The sequence below is a fragment of the Chrysemys picta genome, chromosome 1 (genome assembly GCF_011386835.1).
Source record: "Chrysemys picta bellii isolate R12L10 chromosome 1, ASM1138683v2, whole genome shotgun sequence".
Lineage (NCBI taxonomy): Eukaryota > Metazoa > Chordata > Testudines > Emydidae > Chrysemys > Chrysemys picta.
In genome coordinates, this window is record NC_088791.1 from 57860331 (window position 1) to 57888139 (window position 27809).

Consider the following 27809-nt stretch of genomic DNA (forward strand, 5'->3'; position numbering starts at 1 on the left):
CAAAGAGTTGGACTTGCGGGGGGGGGGGGGGGGAGAGGTGGGAGTGAAATGGCAGGAGTAGACTGCCACTGGGATAAGGCAGGGGACTGGGACAAGGAGTCTGGGTGGTGGTGAAAGGGGGCTTGAAACTGGGAGCTGATGTGGGGGCAAAGCAAAGAATGAGATTGGCTGAGAAAGGAGACTGGGTCAAGAATCCTGCGGGGGAAGGAGGAACAGATGAACAGAAAAAGTAGAGTTTGGACTGTGCTCTGGGGCTCAATCGGGATTGTATAGTGAAGAAGACTGTTGTCTGTAGGACCCCTACCTCATTTGTTGCAGAAGTTAGAAGGGGTGTAGTGAATGAATCAGGGGACTGCAAGAAGAAAAAGATAATCATGTTTAAAAGCAGTTAAATGCTGCCCTGGAGAATGTGTTTCTATCTCTACTCTGCCACAGAGTTACTGTGTGATGCTACTCAAGCCACTTAAACCAAAAACTCACAAGTGACCACTAATTGTGTTCTCATTTTCTTGGTACCCAACTTGAGGCCCTGGAATCTGATTTGCACAACTACTGAGTATTCACAACTGCAAATGAAGTCAAAAGGAGCTGTGCTTTGAACATAAAGTGCCATAATACTAAATAATCTGAAAGATTAGGTCCTAGGCATCTCAAATTGGGCACCTAAAATTAGTGGGCACTTTTGACCTTAATCTGTCTGGGACAGATTCACAAAGGAAACTTGGGCATTGTAACACCAACTCCTATGCATCCCAGGGGTTTTCCAAGCCCCAAGTTAGGCACCCAAGATCCCCATGCATTATATAGGAAAAGCTAGGTGCCTAAGAAAAGGATTCACAGAAGCCAACATACTGAGCAGGAAGCCACTTTAAGATAGCCAGTAGTAAAGCATACAGGAAGGGGCAGGGTTTAGGGCCAGAGGCACCTAATTGACAGGCTGGAAGGAGACGCTTCCTTCTGACATGAACCCTCTCCTGTAGTTAGGTACCTAAGTCAGGTCAGCACTTTCTCATGATAGACCTGGAGAAAGACCCCAACCTATGATAGCCAATGCACTGTGGTTATGGAACTCACATGGGAGGTGGGGGATCTGAGTTCAAAGCAGGCAGAGGGGGAATTAAAGCCTAGCTCTCTTGCATCTCAGGTGAGTGCCCTAACCAATGGGCTACTGGGTATAATGGAAGACTGATGGAGGGACACCTCAACCCCAGCAGTCTTTTTTGTGTGGGTTAGGAGTGCTTTGAGCACACCAACTGGATTTGGCCCTGTAAGAAAGGGAACACCTATCTTGAGAATCCCATTGGGATTTAGGCCTGAGCTAGCATGTTAAGTAGCTTGGCACGATCAGGACTTCAGTGGTTTTGCACATGCCTGCTGACAAAAAGGCACCTCCAAGATTAGGCATCAGTGGTTTTTGTGAATACAGTGATGCCTAAATGTTGGACTTAGGAACCAAAGTTCCTGTGTGAATTGAGGCCTCTGGGTCTCAGTTCTTGCTCTATGAAATGGTGTAATGGGGTCCTCGGGGGGCCTAGCGGTTAGCATCCACTTGGTCGTGGCGTAGTGGTAGAGGAGTCCAGGCCCCTCCCACTCCACCAGGCTCCAACCCACAGCCCTAGGAAGGTCAGCCCTGTTTGGCCTCTGGGAGGGGCCCTCTGAGCTACCTTCCCTGGGTCGCTTCCTACTACTGCTTCCTTCCTTCAGTTTCTGATCCCAGACAAGGAGAAAAGAAAAAGGAAGCCAAACTGCCAGCCCCAGATGCGCTCCACATTCAGTCCTGTTCTGTCAGGGAGGCTCCTCCATCCCCTTTTGGCAGAAGCCTTTAGGATAGGTCTGCACTCCTCCACAGCCTCCTGCTTCTGAACTGGGTTGCTCCCTTTTCAACCCTGTCTCCAGTTGGAACATGATCTGCAGGCTTGGAGGGATGTGGCTAGCTGGGCCCCGTATAGTCCTCTAATCCCTTCTGTCACAGTGTGGGGTTTGTTTACCCCATTACAAATGGGAATAATATCACTTCACTAGGGTCTTATGAACATAAATTCATTAATGTCTGTGAAGCACTTAAACACTATCCTGATGAGTGCCACAGAAAAGCCTATGAGGAAATAATTATTTACACCAGGATTTGAATCCTGTGCAGGTAAGAAAGCATGGGGACACACACTGAACAATGATAAAACAAAATATTGAATAACTGCTCAGTCATTGAGCACCATCCACCCTGTGAACTGAATGTGGGGGTGGTCCTGTGGAAGAGAATGTATGTATGATCATATAATGCATATACACAAGGGGACTGAACTAAAATAATCTGAATTCTGCCATTTCCTAACCTTCATGCACTACATTATTTCAAGGTAATTTGTGTGTGTGTAATTATATCTAGTTTTGATGTTTAGTCACCTCTTCCAGCTTACAGGCTTAAATTTTTAATGTAAAAAGAAAGTAATGTTGATGATAATACCTAGCTCTTATATAGTGCTTTTTATCAGTAGACTAAAAGTGCTTTTCAATGATGGTCAGTATCATCATCCCCATTTTACAGATTAGGAAATTGAGGCAGGGAGAGGCCTGCTGGGTTACAGCAGGCCAGTGGCAGGTATAGAACCCAGGTCTTTTGAGTACCAGACCAGGGCTCTGTCCACTATGACACAATATGCCTCTCAGAATTGTTTTTACAAAACACATAACAAATAACTTGGTTTCAATGATAGCAAAATTTAGAAATAAACTGCTTTTGAAATAAATAAGTTTCTGCCCAGGGACAGATTGTACTCCAGAATTCCTGAAGACAGTGCTTAGTAATGGAATTTTCCCTGAACTACTGTACAGAATTGCAAGCTTGACATTAAAAATATCTGACCTGATTATGGCCACAGGGCCAAATTTGCAGAAGTGCTAAACACCACTAACTCCAACTAAAGACAATGGGAGCTATAAGCATTCAGAAACCTCTGGTAGTATGGAGGGAAAGTCTGACCCACAATTTCTTAAAAGTTAAGATGAGTGAAGAATGAGCCCAGACTGTTTGAAATGTATATACTAGAACAAATAACCTTCAGAGGGTTCATCCAGAGACAAGCATATTTCACTTTTATGGTCTTAATACACCAGCAAAATTTGTAGCATTAAAGAATTCTCATTTGTAAACTAATTAATAAATTAGAGTAATCTGTTCAAGGATGAAATGACACTAAAAGCAGTTTCATCTAGAGAAAGACCATACTTTTCAACTCAAGCTTGCCAAAAAACAACTTCACAGTTCTATTTGCATCATGGCATATACTACAGGTAAGTCCCTGCATAGTCTGATTTGGAAGCACACAATTTGCTACCAGAAAGCAGTTTTCCAGAATCTAAGTGACAACATTTACAATTGCAAAGCCTTAAGAACATGAATCAAGCACGAACACATGCAGTGCTATCTTATTAAGTCCCTGCAGAACCTGAGACAATAACTAAGAGCACCACCAAATATACTCAGGCCTACCGTTTCTTCTGATCCCTCCACCAGCCTGCCTCTTCAGCAGAACTGAAACAAGGTGTACAGTACCAACTCCTGAACACTTCTCCACTAGACCTGCCAGGGAGTCTTTAGGAGCAAACAACTGCTCCTTAGCTTTGTGCACAAGGCTGGGTGGGAAATCAGGATTCCTCCTGTCCCTGCGCTCCAGTTGCCTCCTGGACCGGTTTATGCCCACCATTCTCAAGCAAGAATCATAAGGAAGACACCCTCCTGGCTCAAAACTCAGAAATAGCAGGAGCTCGGTTTCTATGGGGCTGATAAACACTAGTGAAGTATCTGGAGAAGAGCATGCCTATGTGCTCCTCCCAGAGCAGTGCAAGAGTGATGCCATCATGCTAGTGCACGAAAGAGGATCCGAAACTGACTATACATGAAGTGCTATCAAACGTGAAAAGTGAACCTCAAATAAAGAAAAATGTATTTTCCACCAGCTTCTTTCAGTTTTGGTAACCTTAAGTGTAACTTGTAACTATAGTAAGTACAATGTTTTCAGACAGTGTGATATTTGAGGTAGTGTCCCTTTACTATCTGACCAATGAATAAGTTTGAGATTTTTCCTTTAGCTGGGAAAAAAAAAAATTTATACATGTACTACCACATTATTCAGGTAAATACAGCAGCCTGCTAAGCATCTTTGGTGCAGCTTTGCTCACCTGCTAATAGTTAATACCTAATATATATTACATAGCCTAATAGTCAATAGCTTAAAAAGTCATACAGTAATTTAAAAAAATAATTAAGTGCCCTTAGGTAACCATACAGTGACACTATTTTAAGCATTTCAAATCAGCTTGAACAATGGGACTGAACTAGTTAGTTCAATTTTGTTAAATTGACTTCTTGTCAGATTCGCTTTCAGGTTTCCATTAACTAGCAGTTTTCTCAACTCTTTTCATAGTATAGATCAGGCTGAAATTCATCAACTGTCTCACTGACCACCTGGCCTTGAATTTGTGATTTGTGATTGCAGGAATCGCTTCCCTTTTCATTTACAATTACATATAATCCCTCTGCTAACCAAAGCAATTGCTTATTCAGAGAACATTTAATGTATTTTAGCTATCTTTTACTGTTGTCTAATAGGTGGAAATATAAGTAAGATGAACCAGCATCACGTGACCAACAAATGTTTCATGGACCACTAGTAGAAACCTGGACAATCCACAATCTTGAGATCTTTTACACTAGCACGATGTTGGAACATCTGGACTTCAAACGCTATGGGGGAAATGTTTGTTAGTTTTTTTAAAAGTTCCAGTGGACACCCCCCCAAAAAATAACATAACATTTTATTGGGCTTTAGTTTTGTGAAAAATTTCTAAAAAAAAAAAAAAAGAATAAACCCTTAAATTTGGCTTGAAGCATAACCCAATAATCTTCTTTTAACATTCAGCAGAAACACATTCAGCAATACGGAATTTAGCCCACAGTTTCATATTTCAATTCAACTTTCACACATGCAATAAGAAATCAGTCCCCCGTATAACACTGTACAGTACTAGCATTAAATTTTAATTACAGCTGTCATGGTGTCAGAAAGATTACTACTACCACCAACCAATTCAGACCAACTCAGGTGTAATCACAAAGTAATGCTTTCACAGTGGCTAGTCATGCTTACTTTAGAGATTAAGCAAATGAATTGACTGTAAGCAACTCAGTATTTCTTTTAAGAATTGTACCAGTTGGCCAGCCCATATGCAAATCTCTGAATTCACTGTTCCCTGGATATATTTACCACAGTATCACCACTTTCACATCATTCAGAGCCCCAGATTTAATATCTTTGCATTACAGGTATGGTAGTCTTGAATTTACTTACAATCAAAGCAAAAGTACTTGCAGTATTATACCTAAAAGTTGTTTTTCAAAAAAGTCTGAACATTTTGTACTTACTATTTAATAGTAAGTACATATTGTTATATGTAACAATATACGTATTTTTCAAAAAAAAGTTTACTTGCATGCAACAAGACTTCGTATATAGTGAGTTTTTCCTTTTATTTGTGTGTGGGGAGGGATGGAGGGAGAATTCTACACAGTAACACCACAACGAACAATTAGTTTTTTAAAAAACAGGAAAGTAGAAAACAGATTAGGAGAATTTAGGAAGTGTAATTCCTGAATTTACTTAAACCAAGGTTTTCAAATTGACTAGTTTTGAGATGATGGTATTTGTTATTGAGATTATTTAAAGGGTCAATTCTGCAAACCCCTACTTCCATGAAGAGTCCCACACCTTCAGTGGGACTATTCATGGGTAAGAATTTACAGACCTACCATAATATTGCAGGTTCTTTTCCATTTAAAATATGATAAAACAAGCATGGTACATTAAAATTGAGTATATGCTTAAGAGACGCTTTTTTTTTAAATAGGATAATATTGCACAGTTCAGTAAAGATATTTATCAATGATTTGCACGTCTTTAGTAACATCTTCTTTAAAACAACCAGTACTCTAAAGTGTAATAAAGAATTAAAAGGCATTAAAAAGTAAGTAGGGGGAAGGAAAAATGGCAGGTATTCTATACTTTTGCTCAGTAAATACCCCTTGTTAGAGAGTGTACACTTTTCAGTAATTGCGAGCTGTGCAAACATAGAAGTCTTGAAGTTAACGCCAACACTTCTCTACATGTGTTGTTACTAAAAATGCTTGAAATATATCTGACTATCATGTGAAGTGTCTGACTATTTCTCCTGTAGCCAAATGCTTAACCCACAATTATGGTTACAGTATTCCTTTCCAAGATTTCATCCTATACTGCACAGTACTCTGTGCACAACTAAAGAAATGCACTATATAACGGTCCTCTCTAGCCCATATAATGGGCTGCAATTACCAAAAAATACTAGTTGAGAAAATACACTAGCACTTCAATATCAAGAATTTACAAATTACTGAGATAGTAGTTCCTATCAACATTTGGCTAGCAACATTACATTTCTGATTAGCAGTAATTAACATTTCCAAGCAGCAAGAGTAGCAAAAACAAGGATGAAAAGGGCCAGTGAGAATAGGTGAAAAACATTTCACCCTCCAGAAAGGAGAAAACACAGTAGTGGCATGCTAACAGTGCAGCTGTGGCCTGGCCTGTAGAGAGCAGCAGTTGGACAAATAGATTGCAAGCATAACACAGTAGTGAAGATTCAGACAAAATGACTAACTGGAACTATGATGTAGAGCAGTGGGGATTTTGTTTCACAATTAAACTTGTCTCCCCACCCCCTTTAAAAAAAACAAAACACTTTTACAATGTAAATAATCCTAGATCACTAAATCTGCATGATCTACAAGAACATTGATTCCACAGATAATATTAACATAAAAAATTTAAGTAAATCAACAGCCTTGTACATATAATCTAAACAATTTTTGTAGTTTAGTTTTTATTTTACATTTTATACCAATTTAAGTTACGATTATAAGACCCATACAATAATAATGAAGGGAAGCTACCTACAGTAAGGCAGTGGCATTTTGTTCTATCTACATTTGATCCATGACTTTTTAATGTCACACAAGGAGATATTTCATAACCTTTGAATACCACTCATTTCAAGTGATTGCTATATATTCAGAATTCCAATTTAAAAAAAAAAACTTTCTACCATCAGTAAGACAGCATCTGCCGTTCAGTACCATGAACAATACAACTAGACAAAAGTCACCTTTAGAGAATTTGGGTAAAATCTTTAATTTAATTTAATTCCTCCTCCAACCTATCCCCCATCGCTTACCCCAAAGGAAGGTACACTTTCACGACAAGAAATAAAAAGCATTGCAATATTGCAAACATTAGTTACAAACCGTATCAAATGGTACCTAGCTATATCAAATTAAAGTATAAAGATCAAACCATTGTTTAAATTTAAAACAACACATATTGTTAAGATGTCAGAGTCACGGGTTAGAGTCTAACACAGACATTTTGTACCTTGCTGTTAGCTAATGTAAACTGAAGCATCAACCTAATAGGCCGATTCCAAAGGCACGCACTAAAAAGAAGCAAACAGTAATTAAGTGCTGAAATTGACCTAATTAACTAAACTAAGAATCCAGATCTTCCTGCAGCTCCTTGCAGGTTTGCAAGATTCCTACAGCAATAAAGTTACATAAACTGGGCTGCCAACCACGAGCTCAAGAAGGGAGAGGTTTAAGAGCAAGGAGCGAGCCCGGAACAAGATCTCCAGGAGGAGACAGCAAATCCGCTCCCATCCCCACTGTCCAAGACCTATCCCCCACGGGGAACCTCCCTGTCCCCGCCGGCGAGACCGGGGCAGCGCCTTGCTGCCGAGCATCCCGGATCGCACAGGGCAGGACCATCGCCCCGACCACGGAGCCACAGCTCCGGAAGGTCCCCGCAGAGCTCTCGCTCCCTGCTGGTCCCAGCGCTCAATTCGCCGCTTCGTCCGCTGCTCGCCTCCCCCGCCCAGTGCGCGCACGCTTTATAGAAAGTCTCTTCTCGGGGACGAGAGGCTGGTGAAGTCCCTCGCTCCCCATAACGTCGCTTCGCCGCCGACTTCTGCGTCTCTGCCCCGGCCGAGTCCGTGTTTTGTTGACAGCTCTGTGGGCACAAAATGGGGCTGCTGCCGCGTCCATGGGCGCCGCCATTTTGTGAGGAGCCGCCGTTGTAGCTGCAGCCGCAGCCTCAGTAGCGGCGGCAACGGCAGCCCAGGCGTGTTGGAACGGCGGCAGGGGTCTGTGTAATGGTTGAATACAGTGACCCCCTCTAGGGAATCCCCAGCTGACAGTTACGTAAGGGACCGTGCGCAATTGCTGTACTTAGCACGGAAACCCACCTAACCCTGCTACGCAATCTGACTATCCTTCTCTCTGCTCCCCCCCCCCCCCGACTGCATACAGGCTGAAAAAATGATTCACCTCTGCCAAGTCTCACTCACTTAGGGAGACCCACCCACCCCTGAGTTCAGAAGCATTTTAAGACATGTTTAAAACTGTCTCCCGCTCGTGAGAAAGGCTTATGCTGTGTATGTTTCAATTAGATATTTAGACCCCAATTCCTTATTTTAAGTCTCTCATTCGTATTGTCTCAGTTTTAGCAGCCTTGCATACACAACTGTTGAAATACCCAACCCCCTCAAAATATCATAGGGGTGCTGATCTGAATGTTGTTCAGGGTTAAACTGAATGAGGGACGTTTTAAAAACAAGGCTGAGTGATTCTTTATACATTTTTCACACAGAATACACAACAAAATCCTCCATCCAGAGAGGGAGAGGCTTGAAATACTGCCTGAGAGTTAATTCCAAACGGAGGGATTTCTGCCTCCCCCTCTCCACAATGAGTGTGACCTAGAGGGCAGCTCCTTTCGAACATCTTACTATATCTCTGTCTCTGTGGGTATATTCAAGCTGAAAGAGCAGTCAAGTTAAAAGAAAAAAAAATCTTACGTGAAAAAAATGGTTTATTCCCTTAAGTAAGTTAGTACAGGGAGTATAAGGGCATTATAGTTTTCCTTGAAGTGCTCACTTGAGGCCATAATGTGCCATCGGTTTTAAAACAGAACTTCTTACTGACTTTAATGAGGAATTCTGTTTAAAAACTGCTGAATATGGCCTTGGATTTCAGTTTATTGTCTGTGAGAGAAAAATGCTCCTCCAGAGACTTATAAAGTGGAACAAGTGCTCACCTCAAGTTCTATTTACTCTATGAGAAGGACAAGTGCCCACCTGGATTATCACTTACTGGTCTGTAAATGAGGGATGAGTTTTAGGGAGGACTCACCTGGGATCCCATTTACTGTATGATCCCATTCCCCCTCTCCCCCACCCCCACTTACTTTAATGGGAGCAGGATGGTGGCCTGGCTGAAAAACTATAAAAGCATTCACGTGGGTTCCTACATACTGTATGAGGGACAAGAGCTTACCTGGAGTCTCATTTATTGTATGCCAGGGGACACGTGGTGGCCTAGATGCTGGGCCTCATTATAAGAGAGGTCCTGTTCAATGTGTATGAGGGACAAGTTTCCCTCCTTATGAATTGTATGAGGACCAATATTAGAGAGAAACATACATTTGGAAATCCCATTAACTGCTCACAGGCATACATGTGACTTTGTTTGGGGTGTAGTATTAATAAAATTATTTAATTACAAAGAATATCACTTCTTAACCAGAAAGAAAATATTTACCTAGCAAGACAATTCACTCCCCTAGTGACATACCTGCCTAAGGTATCACTCATTTAAGGGATCAGACTTCCTCATTGGGAAGATTTTACAATATTTAACCTCTTAAAGGAGTTTGGGGGCCTTTGAATGAAGTATGTAAAATCACCCTTATAATTCAAAATGCATTAGAGTGAGACACCCAAAAGTTTGTTTTTAAGTCAAAATCCTCCCGTGCCCCCTTCATTTTGTTAACTCAGTACATTTGATTTAGGCCAATTTAATACAGAGATTTCAAATCAAACTTTCCTGTTTCCTTGTTTCTCCCTCGACTAAGTCACTGGAATGATTCGTCCCTTTAAAGCCTGAGAAGAAGGGCACATTTCCCCTACCCCTAACCCTGGAACAACCGGTAGTAGCCGTTTTTTCCCTTCCCTTTTCTCCTTCTCCCTTTTCTCTTTCCGCCTGGCTTTGTGTGAAGTTTGCGGCACATTGCAGATGAGCCCTTAGTGGCGAGAGGAGCCTATTGTTCCCCGCCAGGAACTGCTTGCTGGGGCTGTGCTGGCTTTTGCCTTTCGAGCTGCCTTTTGCAGTACCTGGGCCGGCCTCTGGGGTTCGCTGTGTTGCGCTCTCGCCCAGGCAGCCGCACGGCGGCCTCAGATCTTTTTGTCTGAGAGAGAAGAGAAGTGAATCCCGCTGCCGCCGCCGCCGCCGCTGCTGCTGTAGCTGTACAGTGTGTGTGTGTGAGAGAGAGAGGGAGAGGGAGATTGCATGGAGCCGCGTCTGTAACACACACACACTGTCAATACCTCACTCCAGCTCCCCCCGCCCCATCACAACACTAACCCAATTCATTGTGTGATCCAGCAGCACCATGTTGAGTCTCATGTGCAGGCTGGATCGGTTGGGTTTGTGGTGCTGAGACAGGCAGCGGCAGGAATTACTGAGAGGTGCCCCTCTCCCTCCCTGTGTGTCTCTGCCTGTGTGTTGTGTGAAGACGGGACTCGCAATTACCACGCTCTCGGGGGCTCCCTTATTCCTTTTAAACTTTTTTTTTAAACAAGCCCCTCTCCATGGCTGATCCCCGGCCGAGCACGGGCACCTGGGTCTCGTAAAGACAAGGAGGAGCCGGGGATTGTTGTTGTTTTTTTTTAATTGGATTTTTTTAAAGAAAACCTTTTTTAATACAAAAAATGGCAAATTCGACGGGTAAAACCCAACCAGACCAGCGGAGAAAGGGACTCGCTTTCCTGGACGAGCTGCGGCAGTTTCACCACAGCAGAGGGTGAGGAAAATGGGGAGATGGAAGGGGAGGGGGGGAGGCTTTTAAACCGACCAGATCCAACTTCCAGCCCCTTCCCTGAAGGACACGGCAGCCCCTATGAGGGGAGAAAAGGGGGCAGAGTTGACAAGTTGTGTTGTTTTGTGTGTATCGCCTTTGGCAGGTCTCCTTTTAAGAAGATCCCTGTGGTGGGTGGGAAGGAGCTGGATCTTCACGCTCTCTACACCAGAGTCACCACTTTAGGCGGATTTGGGAAGGTGAGTGGAAGTTTTAATTTGGGTTTCCCTCCCAGTAACCTCTTCCCAAAAGTCTCCTCTGACCCTCGGGGGCAGAGAGGGGAGGTGGGGTGGCCGGGAAGCGTCCCATTGAAAGCCGGTAAGGGAAGGTGGGGGGTGGAAGAAGGAAGGAAGCAGGCAGGCAGGTTGGTGGCTTGGCCTTGTTGGTAGAGAGATGAAGGGGGATCGTTGGGGGTGCAGCGTACGCAATGCTTGTGCCTCCCTTTCCTCCTCCACAGCCCCCTTTTCCCTTCCCCTCGTTCCTGGGAGAAGGAGAGAGAGCAGAGTGTGTAGGTGTGTGTGTGAGTTTGTTTCTCTCGCTTGCGATTGCTGCTTTCTGTGTGTTTCACACAGGCAGAGACGGAGAGGAGCGTCTGAGTGCAGTTTTAGTGCAACTCAAAATTAGCGGGCATGTTTAACATCGATAATCGGCACGGAGCATGGGCTAGGAAATGATCCTCGCAGCCGGGGGGGACCAGGCGCTGCCCTCGGAGCCCTTCCCGGAGAGAAATAACAAAAGGGGCACCCAAGACAGTGTGTAATCAAATAGCCATCTTTAGGCTTCAAGGCTAGGGACAGAAATGTAGGCCTCAAAAGAAAGGCCTCTCTGTGTCTATGGATCTGTCTTGGGGGGACTCACCGGGACGGCTCCCCCGCTCCCCTGAATCCCGGACACCAGTGGGCGCCCCCTCCAAGACTTTCGTGAATCATTTTAAACTTCTTTGGGTTTTTAACGGACCGCGTTAGGATTTAAAAGGGGGCGACAGAGGGACTCCCGATTGGTTATTGTCCAGGCAGTAAAAACAAAACAAACAACCCCAAAACAATATAAACTCTCCGTTTCCCTCAGAATAATCAAATACATTAAATAAAATGTAAAATAGTGGCGAGGAGCTGGATTATACCTGAGGGGAGACCACCAGGGACTGTCAATGAGAAATATAGCCCTATATCCCATATAGATATAGATATATAGATCTTTCTCTATATAGTTTTCATATATTTATTTGTTTCATGGCAGCCCGTATTCCTTGTAATGTTCACTATCGACGATATATATGTGTGTGTGTTGTGTATCTCTGTCTGTATGTTGTTTTTGACAGGTATCTGAGAAGAATCAGTGGGGAGAAATTGTAGAGGAGTTTAACTTTCCCAGAAGTTGTTCTAACGCTGCCTTCGCTTTAAAACAGTATTACTTGCGGTAAGTGCTGATAAGGACTCTTTCAATAGTATTATTGAGCATGGGATAGCATTTTATTTTCAATGTGTGTAAATTTAAAAGCAACCCCACCCACCAAAAATACTCTAAAATAAAGCACTTCCTAATCGATTATTGAACTGGTTCACTGGTGAGTTGAAAGTAACTCTATGTTGTGATTGTTTATATTTGTAATCTGTTTTGTTATTGTTTATATTTGTATTTTACATCTGCCAGCTTTAAACCTATCAGGTAAACTTAAGTACGTAAACAATAGTCAGAGGCATTTTTATTGATTATTTTAAATTGACAGTACAGTAAAACTGATACCAGCAACCAAATTAGTATATTAGTTATTGAAACTTTGTTTCATTTCAGCGCAATAAAATGTCTTTATTAGTAAACTTGGTTACCTGTTTATGAAGTTAGACTCAGGTTTAAAAATACATCTTTTGTGGAAAGATGGTTTGCTTCTCAACAATATATAAATACACAATTATCAGCTGTTTGTCGTATACAATATTTTCAGTTGATTTTTATAATCTAGAGTTGTCAAATTGAAAAAAATTAAAATATTCTGTTACTTAAAAATATCAGTTTCCTGCAATTTTTTTCAGTGATCTTATGAAATTCCTTAAAGTAATGCTAAGGGTTATTTTTCTGACCTTTATGAACCTTATAGTGCATCTTCTAGTTTGGTGCATATGCTACTGTTCAGTTACTAAATGATCTTTTATTAATGTTAATTATAACTTTTATCAACTGTAATCTGCATGAAAATATTCTTATATATATTCTAAAAGTGTTTACCATATGTTTAAGGAGCCAGCATTTATGTTTTTAAATTATATACATTATATTTTATAGTAATTTTCCATTTTTTTTTAATGACAAAATAGATACAGGCTGTGCTTTTTGTATGTGATATATCCTTTGTGTGTTGTTTTAATTGTTGATTTTTGTTTTCTCACAATGCACACAAGTTATATCTGTCTCAGGTTTAGCATTCTGAATTAGAAAATGCAGTAATTGCACAGGTGCACTTTCTATTGGCTGTCCTAGATTGACTTCCAGCTTGAAGCTGTAGAGTTCACAGCACTGTGTAGAGCAGTTATTGAGTTACAATGAAGTCTGGAAAACCTTAGTCAGATATCTGTAGCTACTGGATTTGTTTTGTGATGGCATGTTATTTCTTTAAAATCCCCACCAATTGAAGAAATAAACTTTTCTAACACTATGTACTATATTAATGGCTACTAGTGGTCCTAGGAACAAGTTGGTAATCTCATTTTTGGGTGTCTTCCATCTATTTTTGTTTGTTTATTTTATTAATATGCAGCATTGGGAGAATATTGCTAAATATGTGCTGAATGACAGGAATTGGTTTTTGCTTTTTTGAGTTTTCCTAATGGACTATGAGATCTCAAACTCCTGAAAAATGTACTAAAGTTGTAATATGATTGTTGTCTGACCCCTCCCTTCTTTCATGTCCATATTTTCAAATCAATAAATGTCAGAATACTCAAGCTTGTTGCGGTAATAGGTTGTATACTCTTTGGGACAGTTACTGTGCCGCCTTCTGTGTTTTGAAAGTGTCTTGCGTCCTGTGGTCATTAGCACAATCCAAATAAGAAGTAATTTAAAATATATAATGTACCATTTTTTATTTAAAAATACATTGGATTCTTAGTAGACCAAATCACTAAAAGTTTGTATGTTGTTACTGTAGTAGTATTGACAGGGTATTAAAAATAACCATTTTTTCTAAAAGATTTACATAAACAGTCATAACAGCTTTAAAAGAACTGTAATTGATTTTATTTTAGTGAAAATAATTAAAAAAAAATTGTTAAAATGAAAAATCTTTAAAAACAGTTTACGTTAGACTGTTCTTGAAATATACTATCAATTATTTTTTCATAATTTTTGATATTCTTGTTTTGCTCATTGTTGGTAATTCCATTGGAAGATTAAGTGTTTTCTTAACTAACTTATTTTCCCTCCACTCTGTGCTCATTGGTTTGTTATTGCAAGGTTGTAGGTGGGGTACTGACTTTTTTTTCTTTGTTCAGGCTTTTTTGGGGGGGGGAGGGGTGAGGAGAAGGAAGAAAGACACCAACACAAATATTAATATGACTTAATATTCCTTAAAGGGGCCTTATTTTCATGAATTGCTGGACATCTACCTTCTGAATATCAGACCCTTGTGAGGGGGTTCAGTTTAGGTACACAAAATCATTAGTTGCTTTTCAAAATCTTGGCCCACAAATTTTAAGGACTTTTGCAAACTGAACTGGTCAAAACTTGGGCCTACCAACCTTAGAAGTTTTTCCCAGTATGTAACATTGGGCCCGGATCCTGTAAAGAGACCTGCACAGGCAGCTGTTTATAGGAGCCCTGTTGAACTCGATGGCACTCATTGATGTTCACTGTTTGTGCCACCTGAGACACATTGTGCATACACCAAGAAGAAGAATCATGTGGATACCTTAGCAGATTTGGAGCCTTGGTAGTTTGTGATGGTAGGAAGTTATATCTTTCTGTGAAGCATCTGGCATTGCACATTGTTTGAGATAAGATCTCAAACTAGGTGGACCATTAGCCTGTTTTGCTATATCATCTCTTAGGATTGTGTCATTTTGATTTAAAATTAATGCTTAAATAGCTAGTTAACTATTTGTATGACATACTGGTGATCCATTTGTCTTCATCAAATTGAATGCCTTGTCAAAGATATACCACACCCTTTTTCAGGTAGTGAGGGTTGTTGTTGTTTTTAAACTGTAACTATTTTTTCATGTTGACTGTTGTGGAATTTTGCCAGATGAGTGTAAGAGTGTGTTTTAGCCTTCATTAAAAACATAAATTTAAAACTGGATACGCTCCTGATCCCATGATAAACAATTCAAATAAGCTACAATATTTTTTCTCCAAAAATTATGTGTGAGAGACTGCCTGAATCACACTAACTGTTTGACTACATTTGGTTTGAGCTGTGTGACAGGTACAGCCATTCATGCGCTATGATTCTGTAGTGAGCAGTCAAATGCCACAGTGCCAATAACCACTGATGGACTTTATTTGTTAATATAGTAGTGTAAGTCTCTACAATAGCAGTTAGTGTAATTCCCTTGGATCTTAGTGAAAATTAGCTATTTCATGTCAACTGAGATGAATTAGTAAAGCATTTTTCAAATACTTCTGTGTGGCTACTTTACAATGTTAATGGAAACATTATAATATGGGGCAGTACATGTAAATGGTGGTCAAAAGCATGTTTTTACATTTCTTGTCAGCTATGCCTTGGTAAACATGTTGGCAAAAGAGAAGTTTAACAAAAAACCAGAAGTTTATTTCATGTAATGGTTGGGTAGGCCACCAGTCATACAAACAGTTGCCCTGATGTGGCCCTTCCATCCATGTGGAGTCCTGTTAGTGGAACTTCATGTGGGCATAAACCTACAGGGATGTATCTATTTGTAGGTTCTGTGCCTGTAGCTGTATATGGGGAGCAGGTGGTAGGAGGGAAGAGAATTTAAAACAAAAGATGCAACTGGAATATGGGTGGCTGAATTAAAAATAACTGTTACAGAGACATGAATTCTTTCTTTTAATATATTTGTGGTGGTTAGAGAAGTTAGGCTAAAGATTGGTGTTTCCTTTAGATATCAGGTAGAATAGTTTAAATTTCAGTCATGTAAGTAATTTTTAAAAATTGTGAATCTGGTTCGTAAGTGAACTCATGCTAAAGATAAGGGCAGCAAAAAGCAGAATGAGTTAATGTTAGGGGCATAGGAGAATAAGAAGGGTTTTAATAAATATTGGGGGGGGGAAGTAGTAGCAAAGGGAAAGTAGGTCAGTTAATACATGAGGAAAGGGATTAAATTAATTATTAAAAAAAACCATCATACTGAACCACTTAAACAAATTTTATCTTTAATGAGAAAAATAAACAAGTTTGGACAATTAAGAACTGAGGAAAACTTTATAAATATAGCTATTGATGAAGAGTAGGTGGAATACTTGAAGAAAAATCTGAACAGTTTTATAAGTCCGCTGAATTTTGAGGTAATACAAGATTGGAGAAAAGCAAATATAGTTCTGATTTTCAAAAAAGGAGAATCATCCTAGCAATTAGAGCCTCAGAAAAAAATCTAACCTCTATCCCTCATAAAAGAATGGAATAAATATTGAGAAATTTCCCCTCTTAATATAATGGAACCATGCACAATAAGTAGCCTGGATTTATAAAAAACAGATTTTTGCCAAACTATGTTGATTTTCCTTCTTTTTTAAAAAAAACGTTCAAAATTTGGGGTTAATCCTGCAACTGGACCTGTACAGGCATCAATGGTTTCTGCACGGATGCAAAGATTCATCTGCCTACTGGATCTGGTTGTAGGGTCAGGGGCCGGGGCCATAGTAGATAATGAACAAGTTTTATAGCTGAATTTATTTAAATTTGAGTAAAACATCTGAAATATGTCTCTCAAAATCTCACTCTCAAATTATTTAAAAATATAGCCAATCTTGTGGATTAAAAACTGATTGAAAAACCATAAACAAAAAACGATAAATATCAAAGAATGGGGGACATGCGTAGTGAGGAACTGCCAAGATCTTTTGGGTCCAGTTTAAGGCCTCAATCCTGTAAAGAGATCCACTGGTGCAAATACATAGTCACACAGACTCAGTTCCATTACAGCTTCAAGACCATAATTATTGTCTTTATTAATGATCTTTAAGAGAAAGTGAACAGCATACTAATGAAATTAGCAGATGATGCTAAACTGGAGAAAGTTGCAAATACCAGTGAGGACAGAGAAATAAAAGAAATAGACCTAGAGAGATTAGAGACATTGGCAGCAAATAACAAAATGAGATTTAGTTTTGAAAATTCAAGCTAAATATCTTGGGGGCAATAATCCAAAAATAGGTATTCGGTGCGAGGGAATAACCTGGAAAGCAGTAATGCTGAAAAAGAGATGGGAGTGATAGTGAACAGCAAATGAGATATCAGGGGCTCGATCATCGTGTCAGTTGCTTGTGCATACAGCTCCCATTGATGTTAATGGGAGTTCTACATGCTACTGACAGAATGATCAGGCCCCAGTTTGCAATGTGCTATGGCAGCAGAAAAGGCCAACATAATTTTAGGCTGCATACACAGAAGCATCATGTCACAAAACAGTGGGGTAATGGTCTCTCTTCTATGACACTAGTATGACTACATCAGGAATATTGTTTTTACTTTCAGCACCTCATTACCAGGTGGGACAAATAGGAGTTAAGCACTGGAATAAATTGCCTAGGGAGGTTGTGGAATCTCCATCATGAGGGATTTTTAAGAGCGGGTTGGACAAACACCTGAAAGGGGTGGTCTAGATAATACTTAGTTCTTCCTTGAGTGCAGGGGACTGGACTAGATGACCTCTTGAGGTCCCTTTCAGTTCTATGATTCTATGTTTAGAAGATTTTCGGGATTGATTTAAAAGGAAAGACTGAGATAAATGTATTGCTTGACTAAGAAAGGACTATAGTGGCCATGATGATATCCATCCTACAGACATTTAACAGGTTTTAACACTTAGAAAGGGGTGGAATTATTTAGAGTAGTGTAAGGGGCTGTAATAAGAAGTATGGAATTAAATTAAGAAATTATACATTTAAGCTAAATAGCAGGCCAAACTTTTAAAGTAAGATCTACTATATTGTGGAATAGTCTGCGAAGGAAAATGGTGGAAACCCTATTACATGGGTCATTTAAAAATAAACTGTTTGGAACAAGGAAGAAAAACAGCATGGATGTGGAGATGGAGTAGATGATGTTATAGGTGTTGTCCATCCTTGAATAATACTGTAAGGGAGACTGTCATTTACTACAGGTTTTACTAGAACACTCTGTGCTTCACCTTAAAAAGCTGTATCACTTAAATTTTATCACAGATCCTGAAATGATTGCAAGAGTAGAGATCACATATGGCTGTTAATTGTTAGTGTGTTTTTTTTTAAATTCTTTCTTAAGGGAAAATAATTTATAGTTTGTGTTTCCATCAAGCAGTTGAGGCCTTGGTTTGAAGGCTTAGGGAAATATTTTAAATACTTGATGGAGAATTTTGTTTTAGTTATAGTAGTACTGTTGGTGCCTTTACAGTCAAGGCTAAACTTGATTTTTTGAGATTAAATATCTTGGTCATTTCATATCTCAAGGTGTCTCTTGTTAAGAGTTATTTATTTAGATGGATTCTGTTTCCTCACCAACTGTACTGGCAATCTGCTCAAAAGTTAATATAGCCTCAAAGTTGTAAAACTTGCACTTGGGGGTTTTTTGGGAGGCAGCAGCAAATGAGGGAGTTAGTGGCAGCATGGTTATATTAAAGTTGGTCTGACTGAAAACTCAACAAAAAGTCCCTGAAGCAAGTGTGAAGAAACGGGGCCTCTATGCAGATGGCCCTGGCCTCCACTGGATCCCTGAGATCTTCAGTGAAGGGGCAAACTCCTCTCTGCTGCTGAACAAGCTGGTGAAAACTCTGTGAAGTGAACTTTGTGGTAATTTTTTTTCTCCTGGTTCCTTCCTGTGGGCTTTTCTGTTGGAGGTAATGATCTGGATTCTCTGCTGTTAAACTTAAATATTCATTTATTTATATATTTATGTTTGGCAAGACACTATGCTTCAGTGTTAACACACAGTTCTGAATTTCTTTGTAAGTACTTTAAATATATATTTAAACTGACAGTTACGTGCAGTGACTAGTAATTTACAAAAATATAACCTTTTAGTAACAGCTTTACTTATTGTGATTACACTAAGACCTGTTCAGTCTTCTACTAACTGGTGAAAGGTAATGGGGGCCGTTTTATGATGTTAAATTGAGTTTATATTTTCAGACATAAAAATAGCTATGGTAACCATTTAAGTTTCAAATATAGGATAAACAGAATGCTTGGTAGTGCAAGACTCCTGGCTTGTCCCCTAGTGAAGTGGAATAAGGCGGTGGGCAGGGAGACAAGAGGTTCAGAGTTCTTTTCCCTTCATCACCTGACAGGTTTAAATTCTTTGCAATTAACACACTTTAATGAGTAATATCGTTTGCCCTCATTTGCCAGTGAGATGCCTGAGGGCACCTCTACACTGCAAAATTAAGTCGACCTAAGTTACATCGACATGCAGACACCACAGTAATTAAAGCGCTTTTGCATGTCCACACTAGGCTCTTTGTCTTGGCAGTGTGCATCCTCAGCAGGAGCGTTTGCACCAGTTTAACTGTCAGTGTGGGGCACTGTGGGACGGCTTCTGAAAGGCGGTAACAGTCAATGTAAGCAACGCAGTGTGTACACTGACACAATGTCGACTTAACTACATTGACTTAAGCACTAGGCCTCTCGCAGAAGTGGAGTTATTAAGTGGGTGTAGTGAGTGGGCTACATTGGTGGAAGGTACATTTAAGTGTAGACGCTTACAGAGTTAGATCAACGTAAGCTGCCTTACGTCAATCTAACTCTGTAGTGTAGACCAGGCCTAAGACACACAGAAGTTAAGCCAGTTACATTGAGAGCATATATCAGAGCTGAGAATGGAACCTAGGTATCTTATGTGTAAGACCCTTATCTTATCCGATAAACTTCTTCCAGTCTCTGAGCCTTAGTTAAGCTATCTATAAAATGGGCTATTAATACTTACCACCTTTGAAATCAATAGCTGAAAAGGCACCATATTAGTGCAAAGTAGTAGTATTTGCCATGTTTTGCAGATGGGAAAATTGAGACACCGAAAAGCTAAATCAGTAACTTAGATTGTAAGCTCTTTGGGGCAGGGATTGTCTTTTTACTATGTGTCTGTACAGTGGAGCTCTGGTCTTTGATTGTTTCTTGGAGTTACTTCAGTACAAATAATAATTTTGGAGGGCACACCTGGAGTACAGTGAATTGGGCATGGGTCAGGAAGCCAACCAAAAGACCTGGCTTCTAGTCCTGAGTGTGACATTTATTTGGTATGCAACCTTAAGCAAGTCCCTTGACATCAATGTTTACCCATCTGTAAAATGGGATTGTGAACTCTTTGGGGCAGAGACGGTTTGTCGTCTTATTTCTGTCATGTGCCTAGCATGCTTTTGGGTATTTGAAAATAAATACTAAGAAATTAGAACTATTAGAAAAGATAAATCTATTTCCAGACTGTTTATATGTGCCCTGCCATGTGGAGAAGCAAAGAGCATGGCATAGATGAGAGGGAGTACACTCAGAGAGAAGGAATAGAAGGGATTGGATATTTGGTACAAATATTTCTGAAAGAGAGAAGTTGACTTTTAGAAAGAAAAGAAAATAGCGAGAAGCTACTTAGAATAGTGGTGGATCTTTGGACTCTGCTTGAGGGTTTAGTGGGCTAAACATCCAGTTTCAAATATAGTTTCCTAGGAGCAAAAGGTTGAAGTCTAACTATCTTGCGGTTGGATTAGATTTTCAACCGCAAGATAGTTAAATCGAGGTTGCTACAATTTCATAATGCTGTCTGTATATAGGCCCCAATTCTGCAATGTATTGATGCCGGTGCCTAACTTTAAAAATGTGAGTAGTGGAATTGAAGTTAATGTGTAAAGTGTTTTGGTGTATATAGAAGTTGCAGTATATATTGAGCTTTATAGGGACATGGTGTATTGGGGTGTCTGTTCTGTTGGGTCATTTCCCAAGAAACTGAGTTAGCTGAATGATGATTACCTTAATTCCGGTATAAATTTAGTAAATGCCAACTAGTTTCATGGTGATTAAGATGTTAAGAAGGTGTAAAATTGTAAGCTCTGATATATATAGCCAAATAAAAATTAAGAGTTAACTTTTGTCAGTACACAGTTGACTTTGGTCAACTGGTGGTTTTGATCAAGTATTGCAGAGTTTAGGTAGTGTCCGCAAACAGTTCCACTTTATGAAATTCACATGTGCAGTTTGTAATTTTTGGCAAGATAGCAGGACTTTGAAGCTCTGGAGTTTGAAGTGCTTTCTCCTGAGGATTTTTCTTTTCCCTACCCCATTTTTTTACTTCTTGAAGACCTAAGAAATTTAAATTTAAAATAACCTATATTCATATAATGCTACGTTTGCACAGTAAAGACATGAAAAGTCAGGATTGACCTAATTTAAGGCTGAATGTGCAACCTTATCTCTGCCCCTGGAGCATATGTTTTATGATCATGGCCTTGTATACTCTGTGGCACAATGGGACTAAATTCCTCAACAACATTAATCTCTTGTATCTCCCACCCTTACATAAACATGCAATTATGGCTCATAGTTAAAAATACTAATTGACATGAGATTCATTTACTATTTTCAACGGTGATTATTTTTGAGTATGGATTTTTCTTCTTTATGCTCTCTACGTATCCTAGCTCCACTTCTCAGGCTTCCATCATGTTGCCCATTTGGTCAGACTCAGAAACCTTTTTCCGCTGCATTTGTGCCAGGAAATGCGGGAGCTCATAACCAGCTTCAGCAGCTCCTCAAACTGGCTCCCTAGGTCTTTACTGCTATACTATTTTCCAAGTTGACTAGCTCAGCTCACCAGTCAGTGCTTCTGATTTTCCCCTCATCCTCTTCTGGCTCCCTGGGTGAAAGTTGGATTCCAGCTTTAGTTCAATGACACTCGCCCCCCTCCCCGCTGTCTGTCTCCATGGAACAATTCAAGGTGGGAAGGAAAGACTGGAGGTAAAGGAAGCTGCAGGGAGGTCCTGGCAGGGCAGGGAGACCGAGAACCAAATGTGAGGTGCCTGGCTGCAACAAAATAGAAAATCCGTTATACAAGGCACTGGTGAGACCTCATCTGGAATACTGTGTGCAGTTCTGGTCTCCCATGTTTAAGAAGGATGAATTCAAACTGGAACAGGTTCAGAGAAGGGCTACTAGGATGATCCGAGGAATGGAAAATCTGTCTTATGAAAGGAGTCTCAAAGAGTTTGGCTTGTTTAGCCTAACCAAAAGAAGGCTGAGAGGAGATATGATTGCTCTCTATAAATATATCGGAGGAATAAGTACCAGGGAGGGAGAGGAATTATTTAAGCTCAGTACCAATGTGGACACAAGAACAAATGGATATAAACTGGCTATCAGGAAGTTTAGACTTGAAATTAGACGAAGGTTTCTAACCATCAGAGGAGTAAAGTTCTGGAACAGCCTTCCAAGGGGAGTAGTGGGGGCAAAAGACATATCTGGCTTCAAGACTAAGCTTGATAAGTTTATGGAGGGGATGGTATAATGGGATAGCCTAATTTTAGCAATTAATTAGTCTTTGACTACTAGCGGTAAATATGCCCAATGGCTTGTGATGGGATGTTAGATGGGGTGGGATCTGAGTTACTACAGAGAATTCTTTCCTGGGTGTCTGGCTGGTGAGTCTTGCCCACATGCTCAGAGTTTAGCTGATCGCCATATTTGGGGTCGGGAAGAAATTTTCCTCCAGGGCAGATTGGCAGAAGCCCTGGGGGTTTTTCGCCTTCCTCTGCAGCGTGGGTCACGGGTCACTTGCTGGAAGATTCTCTGCACCTTGAAGTCTTTAAACCATGATTTGAGGACTTCAATGGCTCAGACACAGATTTGTAACAGGAGTGGGTGGGTGAGATTCTGTGGCCTGCATTGTGCAGGCGGTCAGACTAGACGATCATAATGGTCCCTTCTGACCTTAGTCTATGATTCTATGATTAACAAAAATGTTGAATTCCATAGTGTCTGGGAAAAATTCCATAGCTGTGGAATTTCAGAATCCATAGGACCAAACTGAGATGAACGGGGCAGTTCATGTGTCTTAGAGCCGTTATTTCAGGGTCTTTGCAGACCTAGGCAGGCATTGCAGCATTGGTTTACACTTGATTCATGTTTCCAAGGTTATCTCTGCAGCCACAAGGGCTAGAAATATAATATTTTAAAATTGAAAACGGTGCTTCTGGAGCAGAATTGTGTATAAAAGATGAATTCCACAGCAAATTCTGATGGCGGATTTGTGGAATAAACGGCACTGATTACAGTACAGTTTTGAAGACAGTTTTTTGAATAATACAGTGTAAAATCATACAATTTTCTTCAATCTTAGGCAAACTGGTTGCATATTTTGTACTATGTGCTACTCTGTGTATGCCATGAAAGTCACTTAGTTGAATAGTATGCAGTAAATTGTAGTTAAACACACTGTTGATAAATACAGTGCCATAGAGTAATAGTAAAAATGTGCTGAACTCCAAAATTAAATTACAACACTAACTGTATCAATGACTGCATCACTATCGGTAGTGCTTCATTATTACGCCTCATGGTCAATACACTGTTATTGCTTAATACAGCTAAACACTTAGAAACATGAATACATTTTTATGTGATCTTATAAAAAACTCATTTTCAGTTTACTTGTATTCAGCTAGTTGGAAATATATTGAGGATTTTCTGATCAAGAATGTACAGATGTACATTTGTGTGCAACTCACACAAAAATACACTACTACAATTCTATTTGTCTGAGATACCTCTAGTGAGATAAATGATTGTTCAGAAATATATTGGTCTCCAATGGGAAGCAAAAATATCCTGTTGGTAGTATAGTACATTGATGCTTTTATAGGTGTTGATTTGCAGTAGGATATGTATGGTATATGTGGAAGTGTGTTTGGATGTGCATAGGCAGCCTGCTGTACCTACTTGGAATGCCATTGAAATCAATGGGACTCCTCCACATCGGGAAAGTGGTCTCTTTGTACTGAACAGATTGCAGGATCTGGGCCATAATTATTAAAATACAGCTTTAGAGAAAAGATGGTCTAAAAAATGGAAATCAGGAAAGATCTACTGAACACATATGACAATAAAATTAGTGTAAACTGAACACCCACAACTTCCATTGCCTCCAGTGGGACTTCGTAGATAAGTAAGGGCTGCAGGCTCAAAGCACATTAGAAGTAATTTTCTCAAGGATAGGACTTGTATTTGGCACAATGACATCAATTTAAGACAGTTTAATGTCTGATCTAGCTAGCGTTGGGGAGGATGGGTGGAAGGAATCTACTGAAAACTGTGAAAGACAAGGCGATGGGGGGAAAAGTATATAAAATATAGTTTGGCTTTCAAAATCAACTTAAACTTCATGTTTCTTGGTCAGTATGGAAAAGATTTTTACACTGACTGACCCACACAGCTTGACAGTTCAAAATTTAAAATAAAAATCCCTAGTAAAAGTAGAATTAATAATTGATACAAAGTCGCTGCTTCGTTTAGTTCTTACAGTTAAGTTTTCAAGATTCTATCAACAGAACTTTTTGTTTTACCTTTACTGTCATCCTTAATTTCATCAGTATATTATAATGCTCAATATTGCTGATTTTCAGTGGCCACAATAAATACAGACATTTAAAACCTTTTATAATGTCGATGAGGGGAGTAGTTGTGGACATAATTTGAGAAAAGTAGGGAGAATGTGAATATGAATGTATATTATACAAAATATAGAAAGTATCTTGATTGCTTAAGGTATTTGAAATAGTATGTGGAACTTTTCAGCTCTAGGTCACAGAACTGAATTCTGGTCAGGATGCTGGGTCACTAGCAAATTAACATTGCCATTATCTTATAAATGTTGGGTGGCCTGTGGACTTGATTGAGTTCCACCTTCTTATCCCTACAGGACCATTCTTCCAGAACAAAATTCAGACATGCTTGTGCAAGACTTCCCAGGGTTCTCTTGCATCTCTGTGTGTGTTATGAATGTTCTGTGAATAGAGGAATTCATTTCCAGTTTCGTCAATTGCACTTTTGTGAACGTTTTTCATGACCATTAAATTTGCCATTTTCATTCACATATTTTTTTTAAAGTGGAGATGTCATCTGTATAATTACTGTTATTTTATCACTATTTCTACAGTATTGTAATTGTATACCATGATTTACAGGCGAATAAATAATGTCCCTGCCCTGAAGAATTTACAATCTAAGTGTCTGATCCTCCAAAACCTTTTTCATGGGAGTCATTGTCCCATTGAGGAAGTCAATGGGACTACTCACCTAAGTAAGGGTGTGCTGGACTGGACTCTAAATTAGGACATAACATGATGATGATGAAAACAAATATTGGAAAGTATAGGGCTAAGGAAGGACACTGTATCGCAATAAGATTTTACATTTGCTTTGGTCAGTAATGTCATCGTGAGGGTTTTTTTTGTTTTGTTTTCTAATGATACTGTTACTGTGAGAAAAATTAGTAAATTTATTTAATGCACATCTAGCTGTCATAAAATTTGCATACATATTTTGTATGTAAATTATATATGTATAGAGTACGTGATGGGATGATATGGCATGAAAGTTTTGTCACTATTTCTTGTATCTCTCCTACATCTGAAGCCAGATTTCATTATCATGAGTCCAACTGTACAGAGCGCAACGAGAGACAAAATAAAACACTGTAAAAATGATCTGCTAACTTTCTATACATAAAAATGTGAAGACTTAAAAGTACGTTATCTTGGGACCTTATACTATTGGAACAAAGTGCTGTGTTACAGTAGTTCTGTTTCCAGCTCTGATGGTTCGTGAGATATCTGATGATAATCCTGTTCTAGTGTGGGACTGTTTATTGCTTGTCCTTGTCCTCAGACCAGTGTAATTTTGGGGCTGGAACTTCTACATATTGGAGAGAGTAGGAAATCTTCCTGTAACAAATGGATTTGAAAAGGTGGCTGCTGTTTGAAGCTGCTTTGAGGTTTGGAATGTAAGTAGTCCTGACAAAGATGGATAGTGAGCAGGGGGCAAGTGAGGCAGTCAGAGGTGTATGAAAAATGCAATTTACCACATGACTCTGCAGTTTCTACTGTATCATATAGATATAATATCATTAGAAGAACATTGTTTTTGTTTCTGCAATAATTTGAATTATTGTTTGCAGTGAAGATTTAATGGCTTCCAGGTGTTGTGGGCAAAATCTCATGTAATATTATGCTAACTGGGGCTATTATGCTTATCACCACTCTGTTTTCTCTTCTGTCAGAACAACACTGATAGCTCCAGAGAGTAAAAGTAATAAATGTTATTTGAAAGGGGTCTTTCCCTCTTTTCGCGTGCCCAATATACGTCAACCCCTGGGTGTAGAGGATGTCAGAGAAAAGACATAAGTTGTGCTCTTTCACCCCTATATGTATAAAAATGGTTGCTATTATCTGACAAAGCAGCTTGCTGTGTCCTTTTCATGTAGCCATGCTGTCCTTCCTTGAGGGGCTGCTGGCTTTTCCCCCTGATAATAACAGATTCTGATTTTGCATTGCACCAGGATAGGCTAACATGGAATCCTGTACTTGTGCAGAGTTTCATTGATTTCACTGGGTGCATGGTATTGAGTTAGCAGATACCAGTGCAGAATTGGAACTATTAGTAGCAGAGATGGGGCTTCCAGAGCAGGGGAAAAAAGGAATCTGAGCCTTGGAATCTCAAAATCTCTCTAAATCCTAAAAATGATTAATAATTATTTTTTTTAAAGCGAAAGATTGGTAATTTATTCATGCATTTTGACACTCAATTTTCTATAAAGTAAGATATTTTTTGTTCCAATTTCCCTTTCGAGTCTATGGAGGGCATTATGGACATCTGGGGGAATCTCATTATAGATAAACAAGAAGAGGAGTGTGGTTAGGGACATGCCCCACCTGTATTTAGGCAGGTATATATTCTTCATTTTGCTTTTAGGATAGTGACCAAAGACTTGTCCCTCAGGTAGCTTTCATGGCTGAAAGGGTGAAAAGCAAAATTAAAAGGCATATTCAGAAAGGAAGAACACTTTTTTTCAGCTGAGTTTTGAAATGATTTGGACAATTGGTGAGGAAGCAGTGTAATAGAATTATTATTCAGATGACGGAGACTCGCACAGTGAGCTTCTGGTAGGGGGCTGAAGTGTGCAAGTACTAAAGGAATGGAGGGAGTGAGAAGGCTATGGAGAATTTTAAAGTGGATCCTGAAATGAATGAATGTCAGTGAAGGTATGAGAGTGCTGTGTGTGTGTGTACACAAGAAAGCAGGCCAGAGGCGTTCTGCCTTGAATTTGAAAGGCCGTAGGAAAAGGAGCTGCACTAGTAAAAGCAAAACCAGATAATGTACATGTGCATGTGTGTATAATTTAAAAAGTGCAATTAAGAGGGTAGTGTACACAGGCAATATATGGGAGGCAATGATAGGTAGATAAACTCACATAGGTGTTATAGGAGGCAAAGGAAGAGTTCAGAATCAAATAGGTGGTCAGCGTGGAGCAAGTGTAGAAGAGACACAGTTATGCCTTAGTATTTTTCTCTTGACCATGAGAAGTACTTTTGTGTTCATGTCATTTAGCGAAACGAAATTGTGACAAATCCACAAGTATATTTGGTAAAACAGGCAGTGAGA

At 39.8% G+C, this 27809-nt stretch overlaps 1 protein-coding gene across 2 annotated transcripts in view; it reads left to right on the forward strand.

Moving 5' to 3' along the window:
* The first annotated feature begins 10316 nt into the window (after positions 1-10316).
* The window catches only part of ARID2 (AT-rich interaction domain 2), a 161057-nt gene continuing 143564 nt past the window's right edge, over positions 10317-27809 (forward strand). Inside the window, exons 1-3 of one of the 2 annotated variants that reach the window (XM_005297955.5) lie at positions 10317-10943; positions 11104-11197; positions 12319-12416. In XM_005297955.5, coding sequence (XP_005298012.1) covers positions 10852-10943; positions 11104-11197; positions 12319-12416 — 284 coding nt within the window. In that variant the 5' untranslated portion in view covers positions 10317-10851. Of the gene's footprint in view, positions 10944-11103; positions 11198-11411; positions 11510-12318; positions 12417-27809 lie in introns of those variants that run through there. The other variant, XM_065557432.1, reaches the window with a different exon arrangement.